This window comes from Acyrthosiphon pisum, chromosome A1 (assembly GCF_005508785.2).
Source record: "Acyrthosiphon pisum isolate AL4f chromosome A1, pea_aphid_22Mar2018_4r6ur, whole genome shotgun sequence".
Taxonomy (NCBI): domain Eukaryota; kingdom Metazoa; phylum Arthropoda; class Insecta; order Hemiptera; family Aphididae; genus Acyrthosiphon; species Acyrthosiphon pisum.
Genome location: NC_042494.1, coordinates 21,835,775 through 21,849,361, shown reverse-complemented (window position 1 = coordinate 21,849,361; position 13,587 = coordinate 21,835,775). Strand labels below are relative to the sequence as shown.

The 13,587-nt window shown below is 31.5% G+C and overlaps 2 protein-coding genes across 3 annotated transcripts in view; one reads left to right on the top strand and one right to left on the bottom strand.

The window, feature by feature from the left end:
* The window catches only part of LOC100570442 (kelch-like protein 2), a 7,185-nt gene extending 5,774 nt beyond the window's left edge, over positions 1 to 1,411 (bottom strand). The window contains exon 1 of the mRNA XM_029486801.1: positions 521 to 1,411. Coding sequence (XP_029342661.1) covers positions 521 to 537 — 17 coding nt within the window. The 5' untranslated portion in view covers positions 538 to 1,411. The remainder of the gene's footprint in view (positions 1 to 520) is intronic.
* Positions 1,412 to 10,700: 9,289 nt separating this feature from the next.
* On the top strand, positions 10,701 to 12,243 carry LOC100570643 (chromobox protein homolog 5-like). Of its 2 annotated transcripts, XM_008190657.3 has the most exons (3): positions 10,701 to 11,020; positions 11,086 to 11,149; positions 11,768 to 12,243. In XM_008190657.3, the coding sequence occupies exons 2-3, from the start codon at positions 11,117 to 11,119 to the stop codon at positions 11,972 to 11,974; spliced, it is 240 nt and encodes a 79-aa protein (XP_008188879.1). In that variant the 5' UTR covers positions 10,701 to 11,020; positions 11,086 to 11,116; the 3' UTR covers positions 11,975 to 12,243. The 2 variants fall into 2 exon arrangements, with proteins under 2 accessions (XP_008188879.1, XP_003240818.1); XM_003240770.4 differs by having other exon boundaries at positions 10,702 to 11,149.
* Positions 12,244 to 13,587: the final 1,344 nt, after the last annotated feature.

Here is a 13,587-nt window from a genome sequence, read left to right as displayed (position 1 = left end):
TTTTAATATAATATTTTTTAATAGATACTTGAAGAGTTGAAAAATTATAAATGAACTGTCATATTTAAAGATATATGGTGCATGAAAAATGTATTTAATTAATGAACCAATCATGGGTCGTTAAATCATGTTTGAGGAACCATTACTTCAGTATTGATTCGTTAAATGTTTAATGATTGTCCAAGTAGCCTGGCAATAAGATAATATGTAAAGAATATAACCAAGTATTTAATATAAATATTATATTTATAGGTTTAGGTATTATAATAATACTATAGAGCTTATTTGTACTATTAAAATAACAAGGTACCTGTTGTTCATGACATCTAGAAATTCGCTAAACTAGACCATTTTACAATTATTCCACCATGTAAATGATATGGTCCAAACATCCCGGTGCATTATTTTTCACACCGGTTTAGTCTAGCAAATTTCTAGTACTGATTACTTTTTTTTTATTATTATATTATAATACAATTTGATTAACTATCTATATATAAATGATATTCATAAAAATTACCTCCATTGTGTATTCATTATTGTCGAGTCTGTGTCTTAACGTAACTGATTTCAATGAATTGCTATATCTCCCAAACTCTTGAGTGACTGTACGTCAGATTCAGTACATAAATAGGTAGGTACACTGGAATCCTTTTGTAGCCCAGCTCGATCGTCGATCATGAAATAATAATCGGCTACTATTTGGCATCAAACCTAAACTATTCTAATTGTGTATTTACCACGATTTTGAAGATCTATAATATGACAATATCGTCACATAAGCAATTATAAGTGCACTGCGCGTAAAAGAGGTAAGTTGTTCGTTTTTTTGACTATTTAGAATTTTAACGAGTACCTACCTACTGAAGATCATATCAATTGTCTAATAATTAATTATTATTATACTACCTATAGGTAAAGGTAAAATTCCAATTTGCAATTTCATTGATCGATTCGAATTTTGGTGTGTCTCACGTCCATGTTGACCTACTATAATAAATTATACGTCAATACGAGTATACGATCGAATGACCGATTTCAATGATACGACATCTGATAAAATGATAACTTGAGTGACCAGCAAGGACGGTGTATTTAAATTGATAAGTACACCTTGTTAACCAGATTAGTTAAAATAAGATATTATTAGTTTACGGAAGGGAACCCATAAGTCCTTACCACCCACGATGATCTAACTCATAGATCATAATATTATAATATCTATATTCTATGTATCTAAGGTCTAAATTAAACCCAAGGATAAACAGATTTTTTTACCGTGTTTAATTCGTGGTTCCACCTAGATCCTGCGACAAGTGATTCCAAGTAGGTACGTCAACTGGATGCCTTTGGACAAATAGAACGTCATAGACATTTAGATCCCATACTGATTAGTAATTATTATAAACTATAATCTCCTTCGTCATTTAGATACCCAGATATTGGCAGTAATTTAAAAAATTATAAAAATACGTAAATATTATAAATTATAATATTATTTTTTTATCCAACTACAAAATGGCATTTTTAATTTTAAAATATTTATAAAATATGAAGTTTATAAGTAGGTAAGTGACAAGTAAGTGATGCCTGTACAATTTTTGATTGTATTAGTTGTAAAAATGTGTTGATTTATCATTTCTAAGTATTTTGTTTTAGTTTTTCTTATTATAAAATTATTTTTAAAAAAAGCCCAAGACAACGGTAAGACGCTATGGTATTGGTTCGCAAAACAGTTTTTAAGGGAATTCAGGGTATTTTGTTTTAGCAAAACATTTAGTTTCGAGAAACATGTATTATTGTATAGGTATATGTTATTATTTTTTTCAACTTAAAGTCGTTATCCACCAAACTTTGGAATGTGACATTACGTTCACTTAGTAGGTAATTGGGAACGCGGCTCATTGAAGGTAGCAATACGGTTCATACAGTGGTCGGGAGCATAGGCGAAAATAGACTAAATTTTTTGGGGGGACTCAACCCCCTTCCTATAGGCCATATTGCTTAGTACTACAGAATATAAAAATTGGTACTTATTACTAGATTTTGAACTGGGGGGGACTTGACCGACATTCGGGAGGACTAAGTCCCCCCAAGTCCCCCCCTATTTGCGCCAATAGTCGGGAGTAGCACACTAATATTGTAGCGACGCTACAATTAGTAAGTAGCACTCTTACTTTATTTGCCTTGTTATTGTGAAAACAATTTTATCCGGGAATATTTTCAGTATTCAAATTGGGAGATGAATCATATTCTTCCGTTTCATTTTCAGTAACATAATATGATAGACAAGGTAGACTACGAGTTATAAAACCCTATAAAAATTATAATAATCAAATATATAAGACAAAGAAATTTAGAATAAAACTTAAATTAATTACCCTTTGCGTGCGTCTTACAGTATCATGATTAGGTGTTTTATTATGTTGGTAAAACATATCTTTATGTATTTTTGTAAGATATTCAAAACCTGGATATAATCATTTATATGTAAACATCATATTAAATTCTATGTTTTTACTTTTTAAAGTATACTTAGTCTAGACATAATTACTGTCAAAACTATGTTGTTGATGGAAGTGTTGACTTTTAAATGTTGCAATACTGTAAATATGCTATAATAAGTATCACGTACATGGCTCAATCACAGAAACTATCGTAGTATCAATAACAATGTAGGTAGAAGATCATCTTACGCACATCGCCAATATCTGTTTTGTTAAGGTCAGGAAAATCTGTGTCACTAGTTTTCAGTCTCTTGCGACCGCTTAACACGAGTAAATGTTAACCACAGAACGATATCGTAGTACTGGTGATTTTGTTGACCGAGTTAGAAGTGGTCGCCTTTGTTCTGTTCCAAAAAAATGGTCATTAAGCGGTTTGTTCAAGAATTAAGTGTAACTCTTAGCGAAAGCAGACAATCATTACTAGAGAGATGAAAATCGACGGACGGTCCATCTCTTGCATATTACTTAATTACTTAGGTGTGCGTGCATATAACAGGTGTACAAGCCATCTGTTAACGGACTAATAACATGTAATTAGACACGAAACATCCGAAAAGTTTGAGTATATATGTCTTTATGTTTATCTGGAAGCAGGCAAAAAATAAATGGAATAAAGTGATTATGTATTGTAAACATTTACATGAATATTTTTGGGCAACTTTTAAATGTTGTATCTACGTGGCATTGTGTTTTTGTTACATAGAAAATTTAAATTTTCAACTGTACAAAAAATAACTATGTTATATTGACTATCATTAATTAATACAAAATGTTCTCCTCTATTGGTTTTTATTTTTAATTCGTTCATTATTGTGTGAACCTCGTCTACACTTTGTGGAATGTTTGGTTGAATTTTTTGTCTCGCGTGATGAATATTTTTTTAAAATTATTATACAATCGTAACGTGTTAATGTATTTACATCATTATATTTTTAATTCTGAATGTAATAATGTTGATGGTTTTTTACATATAATATCGTCTTGAGCTTTTATTTTTAAGTTATAACCAAAAATATAACTAATCAATGTCAATGAAAATATTTTTCGTTTGGATTGTATATTTACTTAAAATAATCCCGGACCCAACTAGTGTTGTACCTGCGATTTATCTCTAGTACTAGGGACCGAAATCGGATGCGCCAACATTTTTAAATAATAAGCTCAGGGGGGTGTATTGTTGCAAATGTCTTTTACCCCCTCCCCTCCCATGGATCCACCATTGTTAGTTCTTTCGTAACATTTGCCAACAACCAGGCCGAGAGGCCAACAGGTTTAGGTAAATAACAGTCGAGCCACGCAGGTAGAACGGGACCCGAGACTGACGGGCTTCAAGCCGGGTCGTGAAGAAGATGCCATGCTGAACATGTCTCCTACGCACCATTGCACAAACACATCCATACGCATATTTCATTATATATACTATATACTTTGTATATTTCTTGTTCATTTTTGTATATTCCTGTACATTTATTATTTGTTGTTATTGATTGTAAGCCCTCTGAGCTTGGAAAGTCTGCCAGGTCGCGAGAGCGTAATCAACGTCTACCATTGTTGTTAGTACCTACTACATCTAGATGTATGTTATTGCGACAATAAACGACGGGGCTAGAGCTGACGTAACGCAGTCCCCCTTTTGGTTCTCGATACTCCAGGAAGAAAAAAAAAGTTCTGTCGTAACGTGTAGTCGCGTTCCTTTGCATTTCACCAAGATAAAGTTAGTTTGTGATTTCTGAATCAATGAAATATATTGATTTCCGGGAAAACATTTCTAAAACATGCTTTGGAGCTAAACTAAATTTTCTATGTAGATTAGTGGTATAATCTGAGTACCTACCTACTTATGTATAATATACGAAAAATCTCGAACTTTCTAAAAAAATGCGTACATAAATATGGTTCAGCAGTTTAAAAAAAAAGTCATGGGGGATACGACACCCAACCCCTCCTATCCGTAATTACACCACTGGCACTATAATATAATAATATAATAATAACTCAATTGAATAAAACAATTTATAGTTATAAATTATAACTTAACACAATATATAATGTAATATGTTTAGGCACATGACTTGCACTACTCAAAAAATAGTGACACAACTCATAAAAGTATAAAACTCAACTGTTGATTGGTAATCAGCTATTAACTCATAAGGTTTAAAAAATACATAACAAATCAATTTTTTATTACTTACATTTGTATGCTGTTTAGTTAGAAAGGTGTTAAATACATTGTTTTTAAATATGCTTGGTAGATGTTTCAAAATTGATGAATTATTATTCACGTTATTACTTATTAACAAATACTTGAAAACATTTTACTTATGTCACTGTTCGTGACCGAAATAATCATTTATGTGTATATTCCTAAGTATGTTGCCTGCTGAAGAATAGTGACAATTCAAATTTTAGTGATTCTACTACCTATAAATAATGAGGGAGCATAGTTGTCCCGCGCAAAACAGTTTTTGCTATGTTTCGCACAAGACGGAGACAACAAATGTCGGTGTAACGTCCTCTTAATACAATAATATACTTCTTGTTAAACCTAGAATCTAGAGCACACGCCGCCGCGATGCCGAAACGGTTGTAAAATCGCCAATTTATAATAAAATGGGTATATTATAATATAATTACGGTTCCCACCGTCCGGCCACACACACACACACACACACACACACACACACACACATTACATAACACGTTCATGACGTTCATGGTAACACAATTCTTGGGGCAAAACAAATACACTTAATGACCCCCAGCGGTAAGCCATATTATTGAAGAGGACGTTACACCCGCATGCGTTGTCTCTGTATTACAAATGCACAACATAGCAAAAAACTGTTTTGCGCGGGACAACTATGCTCACTCTTTATTTATAGTAGAATCACTGAAATTCCACAACGCATAGAGAAGAACTTTATGTCTCACAGTCCATGGGTGTATATTATACGTCCGTAATATAATAATAATATTATATTATGGATAAGGGGATCCGTGGTGGTATTTAATTAAGGAGTTCAATGTAGGCAATATTTAAGTGTATGTGTGTAATGTGTATGACTTGCGACCATGTGTGTAGTAATCACGGTTTAAGGGGCCTCACTACAACTGCTGTCAATTTTAGCTTAAAAGACCTAAAGTGTTGACAAAATCAAAGTTAGTTAACGTTGTCTGATTTTGATTCTGAAAAAAATGTTAACTCATCAGAAAATTGTCTATCTATAGATCCTACGATGCCCTTTGTAAAAACTAAATTTTATATTATTGTGAACAGTAATTGAAAACTCGAAAATATGCATTTTTTCGAATTATAATTAAAACTAAAATTAATATAAAAAACGGAAAATGTTTCATGTTATCCACAGACATTTTTCTGCTGAATTCAAATATTTTTTCAGAATCAAAATCAGATAATGGCAACTAACTCTAATTTTGTTAAAACAAATGCATGATTTTGTAAAAATCGTTTAGTGAAATTTGTATGGTTATCGAGTTATTGACATGTGAATGCGCGTACGAGAGAGGATAGCCGCATTTAAATTTAGCCACGATTAAAGATATATCTTTAATCGTGAATTTCACTCAAACTAATAAACATTTACAAGTAACACATAGATTCCGAGCGGCTATAATTTAAATTTTCTATGTAACAAAAACACAATGCCACGTAGATACAACATTTAAAAGTTGCCCAAAAATATTCATGTAAATGTTTACAATACATAATCACTTTATTCCATTTATGTTTTGCCTGCTTCCAAATAAACATAAAGACATATATACTCAAATTTTTCGGATGTTATGTAATGAATGCGACAAACTTAATTTGAAATTTTTGCCTCAAACAATTTATGTTGACTTTGAGGAAGCTATTCATTATCCGATTTTATCAGTGTGGCCGGAAACAAATATTAAAGGATGTAGATTCCATTTAGGACAGAGCTTGTCGACGCCAAATAATATTTTAATTTTTAATTGCCCCCGCCCCACCATACAGCACCACTATACCGCACAACCCGGTGTACGCCAACGGCCTATATTTGTCACCACCTATTCGCAAACACACACACACGCACACACACACATACAGTCAATAATATTATCATAATCAAATGTGAATTATATAATAATAATTGTAATTATATACTCGTCGTATAATAAATAATAATTGTTCATCAAATCAGTCGCGTAATATCGTTCTTACCCAAACAACCGTGCGTCGTAACGAGATCATGTATTTTCTTAGCTCCAAATTCCAATAGTTAATTTGATTGTCCTTTTTATATGTAGTTGTGGTCCCGCTCAAATAGCCGGATATTGTCATTGTTTTTTCATGATATTGTTAACGCTGGCTCGAATAGCCGCTTATACATTTTTCGTTGAAGGAATCGTTTTTCTAATACAATGATATTATATCATTACCATCCATTACAGTCACCCACTTGTACTTCATTTTTTTCCAACCTAAACCTCAATTATAGACCAGTGTTTCTCAATCTTTTTACTTTGGCGACCCCCTTTTTGAATTTCAATTTTTTAGCGACCCCCTACATATATTTTTTTTAAATACTATTAATAATCAATACGAAAATTACTGTGCATTGTACACAGCATAAAATATAATTTAGATAAGAATAAGATGGAATGGTTACGCGTCGAAGTATGTTAAGCTTAAAGACCAATAATATTATAGTCCGGGTCACGAAAACTAGCGGCTGATTTTAGGGCCCCCAGTTTTGTATTTTTATGAGGGCTATCAACCACTAATAGCTTTAAAAAAAAATACCACTAGGAACGCTGAAATCAGCCACCAGTTTTCGTGATCGGGACTATTACAGTGACTACTGATAAGATCAACGTATATATTTATCAAATGGTCAAATTTCGAAATTTTGTTTTACATTTTTGTTGAGTTTTGTAATTACTTACATATTTATGTGTAGTTTGATTGTTCATTATTAAAATATTATACTTATATTCATATTCAGAATATTTGAAGGTTTTTTAGAGAATATTACCATCATATTTTAGGTATTTTAATAGAATACTAGCTCTAAGTGTAACTCGGGGCCCGTTATACTCGCTGAGAGTGGGTACCGATTTTGGAGACAATGTCATTGGAAATATATGAGTCGCGACAGTAAAGCTGTAAGACGAAAATTTAGGATTTGTGATAAAGATTACTACTGATATGGATTGGAGATAAGGCTTGACGTTTTGGCGGTAACGTTTAAGCAATCCGTCACAAACGTTGTAAATGGATAGGCTGGATACGATATTTTGTGTTGTTAAAAAGTGAAGAGCCGATAGGTGTATTCGATTGTCTAGCTATCAGTCATCAAATCACATAGGTAGGGAATCGAATCGCGGACATAATTAGAAGCGTACCTATATCAGCAGGTATGCAATCCACCTACGGTGGATTGCCGACCACATTGGTAGCGTAGGTAACTGAAGAATGGAAAATATAGTTAGACCCCAGGGCCCCCCGTGTTAGTTGTAAGTGAATACTGATTTTGGATACACAGTCGAATTATAAATGCCACCCTTATATAGAAAGAGATTTTGTAATAATAATTTCTGATAATGCCTGGCTATATGATGGTCCCGTTTCGTAAACGGGAAAGTTTAAAAGTTTTAGTGTCTAGAAATCTCCCATGGCCCATGAAAATCAATAATTCAATGATACTATCCCCCAGCGTATGTCCGGTGCTTTTTTGTATGTGAAAAAAAAATTTAATTCAAAAACCCGCATGTTAGAGTGTCTAGCAAGTCAGTCATCACCCGTCTAAGACAAAAAAAAAATAAGCAATCCGCCTGTGGTGGATAGAGTAGTATGTGCCGTCGCATGCCCGGTGCTTTTTCTCATGGAAAAAGTGTAAAATCGAAAACCGTTTTGGAGTGTCTAGCAAGTCAAAATTGATTACCTAACTTTCAAGGTAGCCACCTAGGTAGGCAATCCGACTTTGTCAGATTGCAGACAATATGCTACAGCAAATCAGGTAGGCAAACCACCTGCGGTGGATTGCAGACCCGACGTCGAGCGGCTATAAGTAAAAACCCTATCACACAATATACGAAATAATTTAGGAAAAATACAAACAAATATAATATGTATTTATATAATTAATAATTATATATAACAATGAACATTTTGGGAAATGTGCAATTATAATTCCTAATAAAATAAATAACATATATATACATAATATATTAACCAATAAAATACATAAAAACATATAACTGTAGTGTTTAATATATATTTATATGAAAAAAAACGTAAAAAAAAAATGCAAAAACCTGCACGAAACCAAAATGAGCAATCCACCTATATAGCGGATAGAGTATGGGCCGTCACGTATCCAGTGCTTTTTCTTGTGTAAAATGTGTACCTAATGTTGAAAACCGTGTTGAAGTGTCTAGCTAATTAGTCATCTCAAGTCAAAATCGATTAACTTTCAAGTTAGCCACCTAGATAGGCAATCCGACTTCGTTGGATCGCACTCAATGTGCAACAGCAAATCAGGTAGACAATCCACCTGTGGTGGATTGCAGACCCGATGACGAACGGCTATAAGTGAGAACACATCACACAACGGCTGAGACACGATTGAGCATAAAACACCTTTTTTTGCGATACGATTGAGCCAAATTGTCGATGTATCAAAGAAAATCGGAATACAAAAGAAAACCTACACGATTAAGCATAAAAAACTCTACAACGTTGCCATTTTCCATTTTAAGCTATATTATAATAATATACAAACATATTTATTTAAATAATCATAATAATTTAAAATATAACATATCAAATATTCTTTCATAGTCTATGAAATAGTCACATTTCATAAATCTGTTTAATAATAATAGTTATGAAAATAATAAAATCAAAATATGGTATGAATTAAAAACTGCATGGTTTATAAGTCAAGAAGACTACAGAGTAAGAGTGATCGAACACAGATATTATTTTTATAATAATTTTGGAATTGTATCTTAATTTATTATCTTATATTTTCTCCCAATTTTAAATGTTTAAAACGTCGAAAATTTATTGCTCCGGAACTAATTTAATAATCGATAACATTATCGATAAAGTTGGGCTCGGCTCACGGCTCGCAAAATAATAATATTGGTGTGATAATACGTGAAAATAATAAATTACAAAATTTCGACCTCGTGAATGTGGAACCATCGCATAAAATATTCTATGCTCGATCATTTTATGCTCAATCGTGCATTCGTGCTTTACTGCACACAACATACGAAATAATTTACGAAAAATACAACTATATTGTACATAATACAAACAAATATAATAATATGTATTTATATAATATAACAATGAATATTTTGAGAAATATGCAATTATAATTCCTAATAAAATTAATAACATATAAATACACAATAATATATTATATTAATCTAACCTGTAGTGTATATTATATATTAATATAAAAAAAACGTAAAAAAAAATTTAAAAAAAAAAATGCAAAAAATGTCGAAATTACGGCGGCCGCGTATATGTTACGGAGCTGGGCAGTCGCCGCCCGAAGGCGCGTATGACAAAACTCGAGCCTACCTAGAAACCTACGTTTGGGGGACCTACGCCTAACCTGCCGATATACAGTTTGTGTTGCCCACAACTGGCAAAACTTCATTAGTTAAGCTGTGCCGCTGTGTATATACGGAGCGACGTAAACCAATATATTCGATATATATCGATACAATCGTATATAATTCGATATATCTACACATTGTTTAAAATTTAAATGTAATTTATTCAATGATATGAATGTTCGTGAACATTTGGTATGAATTGACTTTGCGTACAAACCGCATATCCACGGGTTTCAAAAGAAATAAACTTAAACTTAGCGAATAAAGCACTGACGGTGAAACGAAAAAAGCAAAAGGCTATTACGAAGGCTATGGACCGAACCAAACCACACATCGGCAGCATTGAAAACAAACAAACTACGATGTGAAAAAGTGAGAAAAGGCGAAAAACGGCGTAAAAAGCATAACATTTTTCGAAAAACGTTTTAAAACCGACCGCCGCCGCGGCGAAGGAACGCGATTGGTCGCGCTATAGGGAATCGACGGATCTGGCCGGGCGGAATGCTGTGGCGGAGCGGTGTTTAATTTTTTCCACCACGAGATCTTCCATGGATTCCCTATAGCTTTTTTCCATGAACTGTTCATTTTATAGTATCGGATAAATCAGGTCTTTATGATAAATATACAATTATGACGAATAATACTGATTTTGATTATCGTAAAACGTGGTCCTGACTTCATAGTATCCATTGCTCACTACTGTATACCTAATCCATACAGTCCGTGGACAAGTGAACACAATTAATAAAAAAAAACAGTGGATTACTTGCCACTTGGCTCCGTAGTTCGTTGTCTTGTTAATTAAATCGTCATCGCTACTTTTCCAACTGTCTAGAACCACCTTAATCGTTTGAACAAATATTATAAGAAAAACAACGGATTTCACGGTGCTATTCTCTAAAAAAACTGAAACTACCTATTGTAATATTAATAAATGTGTTCTATTAAATAGGTCTGTGTCCAAGACATAACAACACCCAAAAATGAGTCATAGAAAATCAAAGAAAAACACAAATGTAAGTATTGCATAATAAATTATTAAACAATGTGGGTTTAGAAGGAACGGTTTAATAGTTTACCAACTAAATTTATATAAAAAAAACTAACAGGTACCTATGTAGGCATTAGCGTTAAATTCATTTTCTCACACGGAGATAAAATGTTTTGACTATAGGTACCTACATTACAATATTAAGAACAATTGTTTTTTGTCAAATATTCATAATCATGGCTGTAAATTTGTGAACTAAAAATTGTATAATGACTTATAAAATGAAAAAATTAGATCCTCTCTTTAAAGAGTGCCTAATATTTTAATTATTATAATATTTTCATATTTCCTAAAAGTAATGCTTTTGTTGAACTCGTGTTTTCGTTTATACAAATTTGTGAAGTGATGAAAGAAATTTAAATAATAAACATATTTTTTATTTTTTAATAATAAAATATTATGTGATTATATAATATTTTTTTGCATATACCTAAATTTATATAAAAAAAGTATGATCTAAATAGTATTGTATGCCATAATTTGATAAACGGCGTCTGGCAAAATTCCATTTGCGTTTATTATTTAAATATTTTATACTTTATTGTTATAATATGTAATAACTGATGACAAATTATGTTCATAGTGTGTCACCAACCATGTCCAATCTGGAAGCCAGAACTCCGAGCCAGAAAAAGTTATTGATGCCATGTTAATATATGGTAACATCAATTATTTGATAAAGTGGAAAGATGTAGACACGGTTGTAATTCTTAAATCGGAAGTTGTGATAAACAAGTGGCCTCAAGTAGTCATTCGGTATTTTGAACGTATCACTGTGTTTATAAAATAATTATCCACCTTAAAAACCACGAAGAAAGTTCAAATATTGCCACAGATTACATATACAAAATGTAATATTTTTTTATGTTATAACTACTGTGTTCAATATTTTTATTAATTTATTAACAATTTTTTTTTAAAAAGTATATTTTTGCTTGTGAAAACATCAACGTCACAAATTAAAAAGAATTAATATTGTCACATTTTACACCCATTTAGTCCAAGATTGTTTAATTTGTTTTTCAATGACAGTTACGAGGTAATAAATATTTTACATACCTATTTTGTTGTATATTTTAAAGACTTATTATCGAATTGGATTATATTTTTTTTACAGTTTGAATTAAATTTATATAACTTCATTAGATTATATTAAAATAATAAAATATTATTATGTTAATCGTTTTAAATTATGTCAAATGTTGTAAAGTATTACAATTATGTAGGTATAATTATATAATATATACAATTTCATATCTCGTAAAGTCATACTACATGTATTATCAAATGTAGGTATGTTAATAATAAATAAGTGTTCAAAAATATTCATATAAAACTATTAAGTTTTATTATATATTTTTATATATATATTTATTTATTTTATTTATTTACAAAATACAAGAATATAATTTTAATAACATATTACACAATAATATAGTGTACAATGTATAATAGGCCTCACTGAGCAAGCTCGCGAGTCTTAAAATAAAATAAAATACAGTTTTTTTTTTTTACTTAATATAACAGCTATTTACTTGAGATAAATAATTTGAACATGAAAGTATAAAATATATTAAAATATTGATATATAGAGATAGAGGCCATATCTCACCTGTATTACAAAATACGGGTGAGATATCAGCAACTTGTGTAAGTTTGAATTTTTTTAATGTTTTAGTCAGGGCCGTATTTAGGGGGGGGGGCAATGGGGACATTTGCCCCGGGCGGTTAAATATTGACTTATTTAGGGGGCGGCCGGGCACCGCTGTAACCTGGTGTAATATTGTATCAATAAATATTTTTTTGGAAAGAATTTGTACTATGATTTGTACCATAATTTTATGGCGTTATATTTTATAACTCAGTGATAGCATTAATGTAATTAATATTATTTTAACATAGGTAACCACGGTCCGTGATTGCAGATCATAGAGCAATAGAGTAATTACTCTATGTTGCAGATAGACAACCATGACATAACCACAGTTCTTACCATCTATCATCATATCTATTATCAAAATTATTTTCAGCTACTAACTCTCATAGATATGGCTACTCTTGACAATTAAAATATTATTTTCTTTCACATAAATTAAATTGTTACTTAATGAAGTTATGTATACATAAGAACATAAGTATAAATTAATTGTAGTTGATGAATTTCAGTTGATTTATTTGCTGTTGAAGATGATAATATAGTAATTGAAGATTTTGTAAATTTTAAAGTAAACACTTATTTTATGATATTAGATCAGATTAAATCTGATTTAGAAAAAAGAAAAATTGCCCTATGACAATTTAACTTCAAAGTATAATTTTTTTTATCACTTATCAGACTAACACCTGCTGAAGTTAAAAAAAATGCTGAGTCACTGCAAAGTATATACTAAGTGATTTAGGATC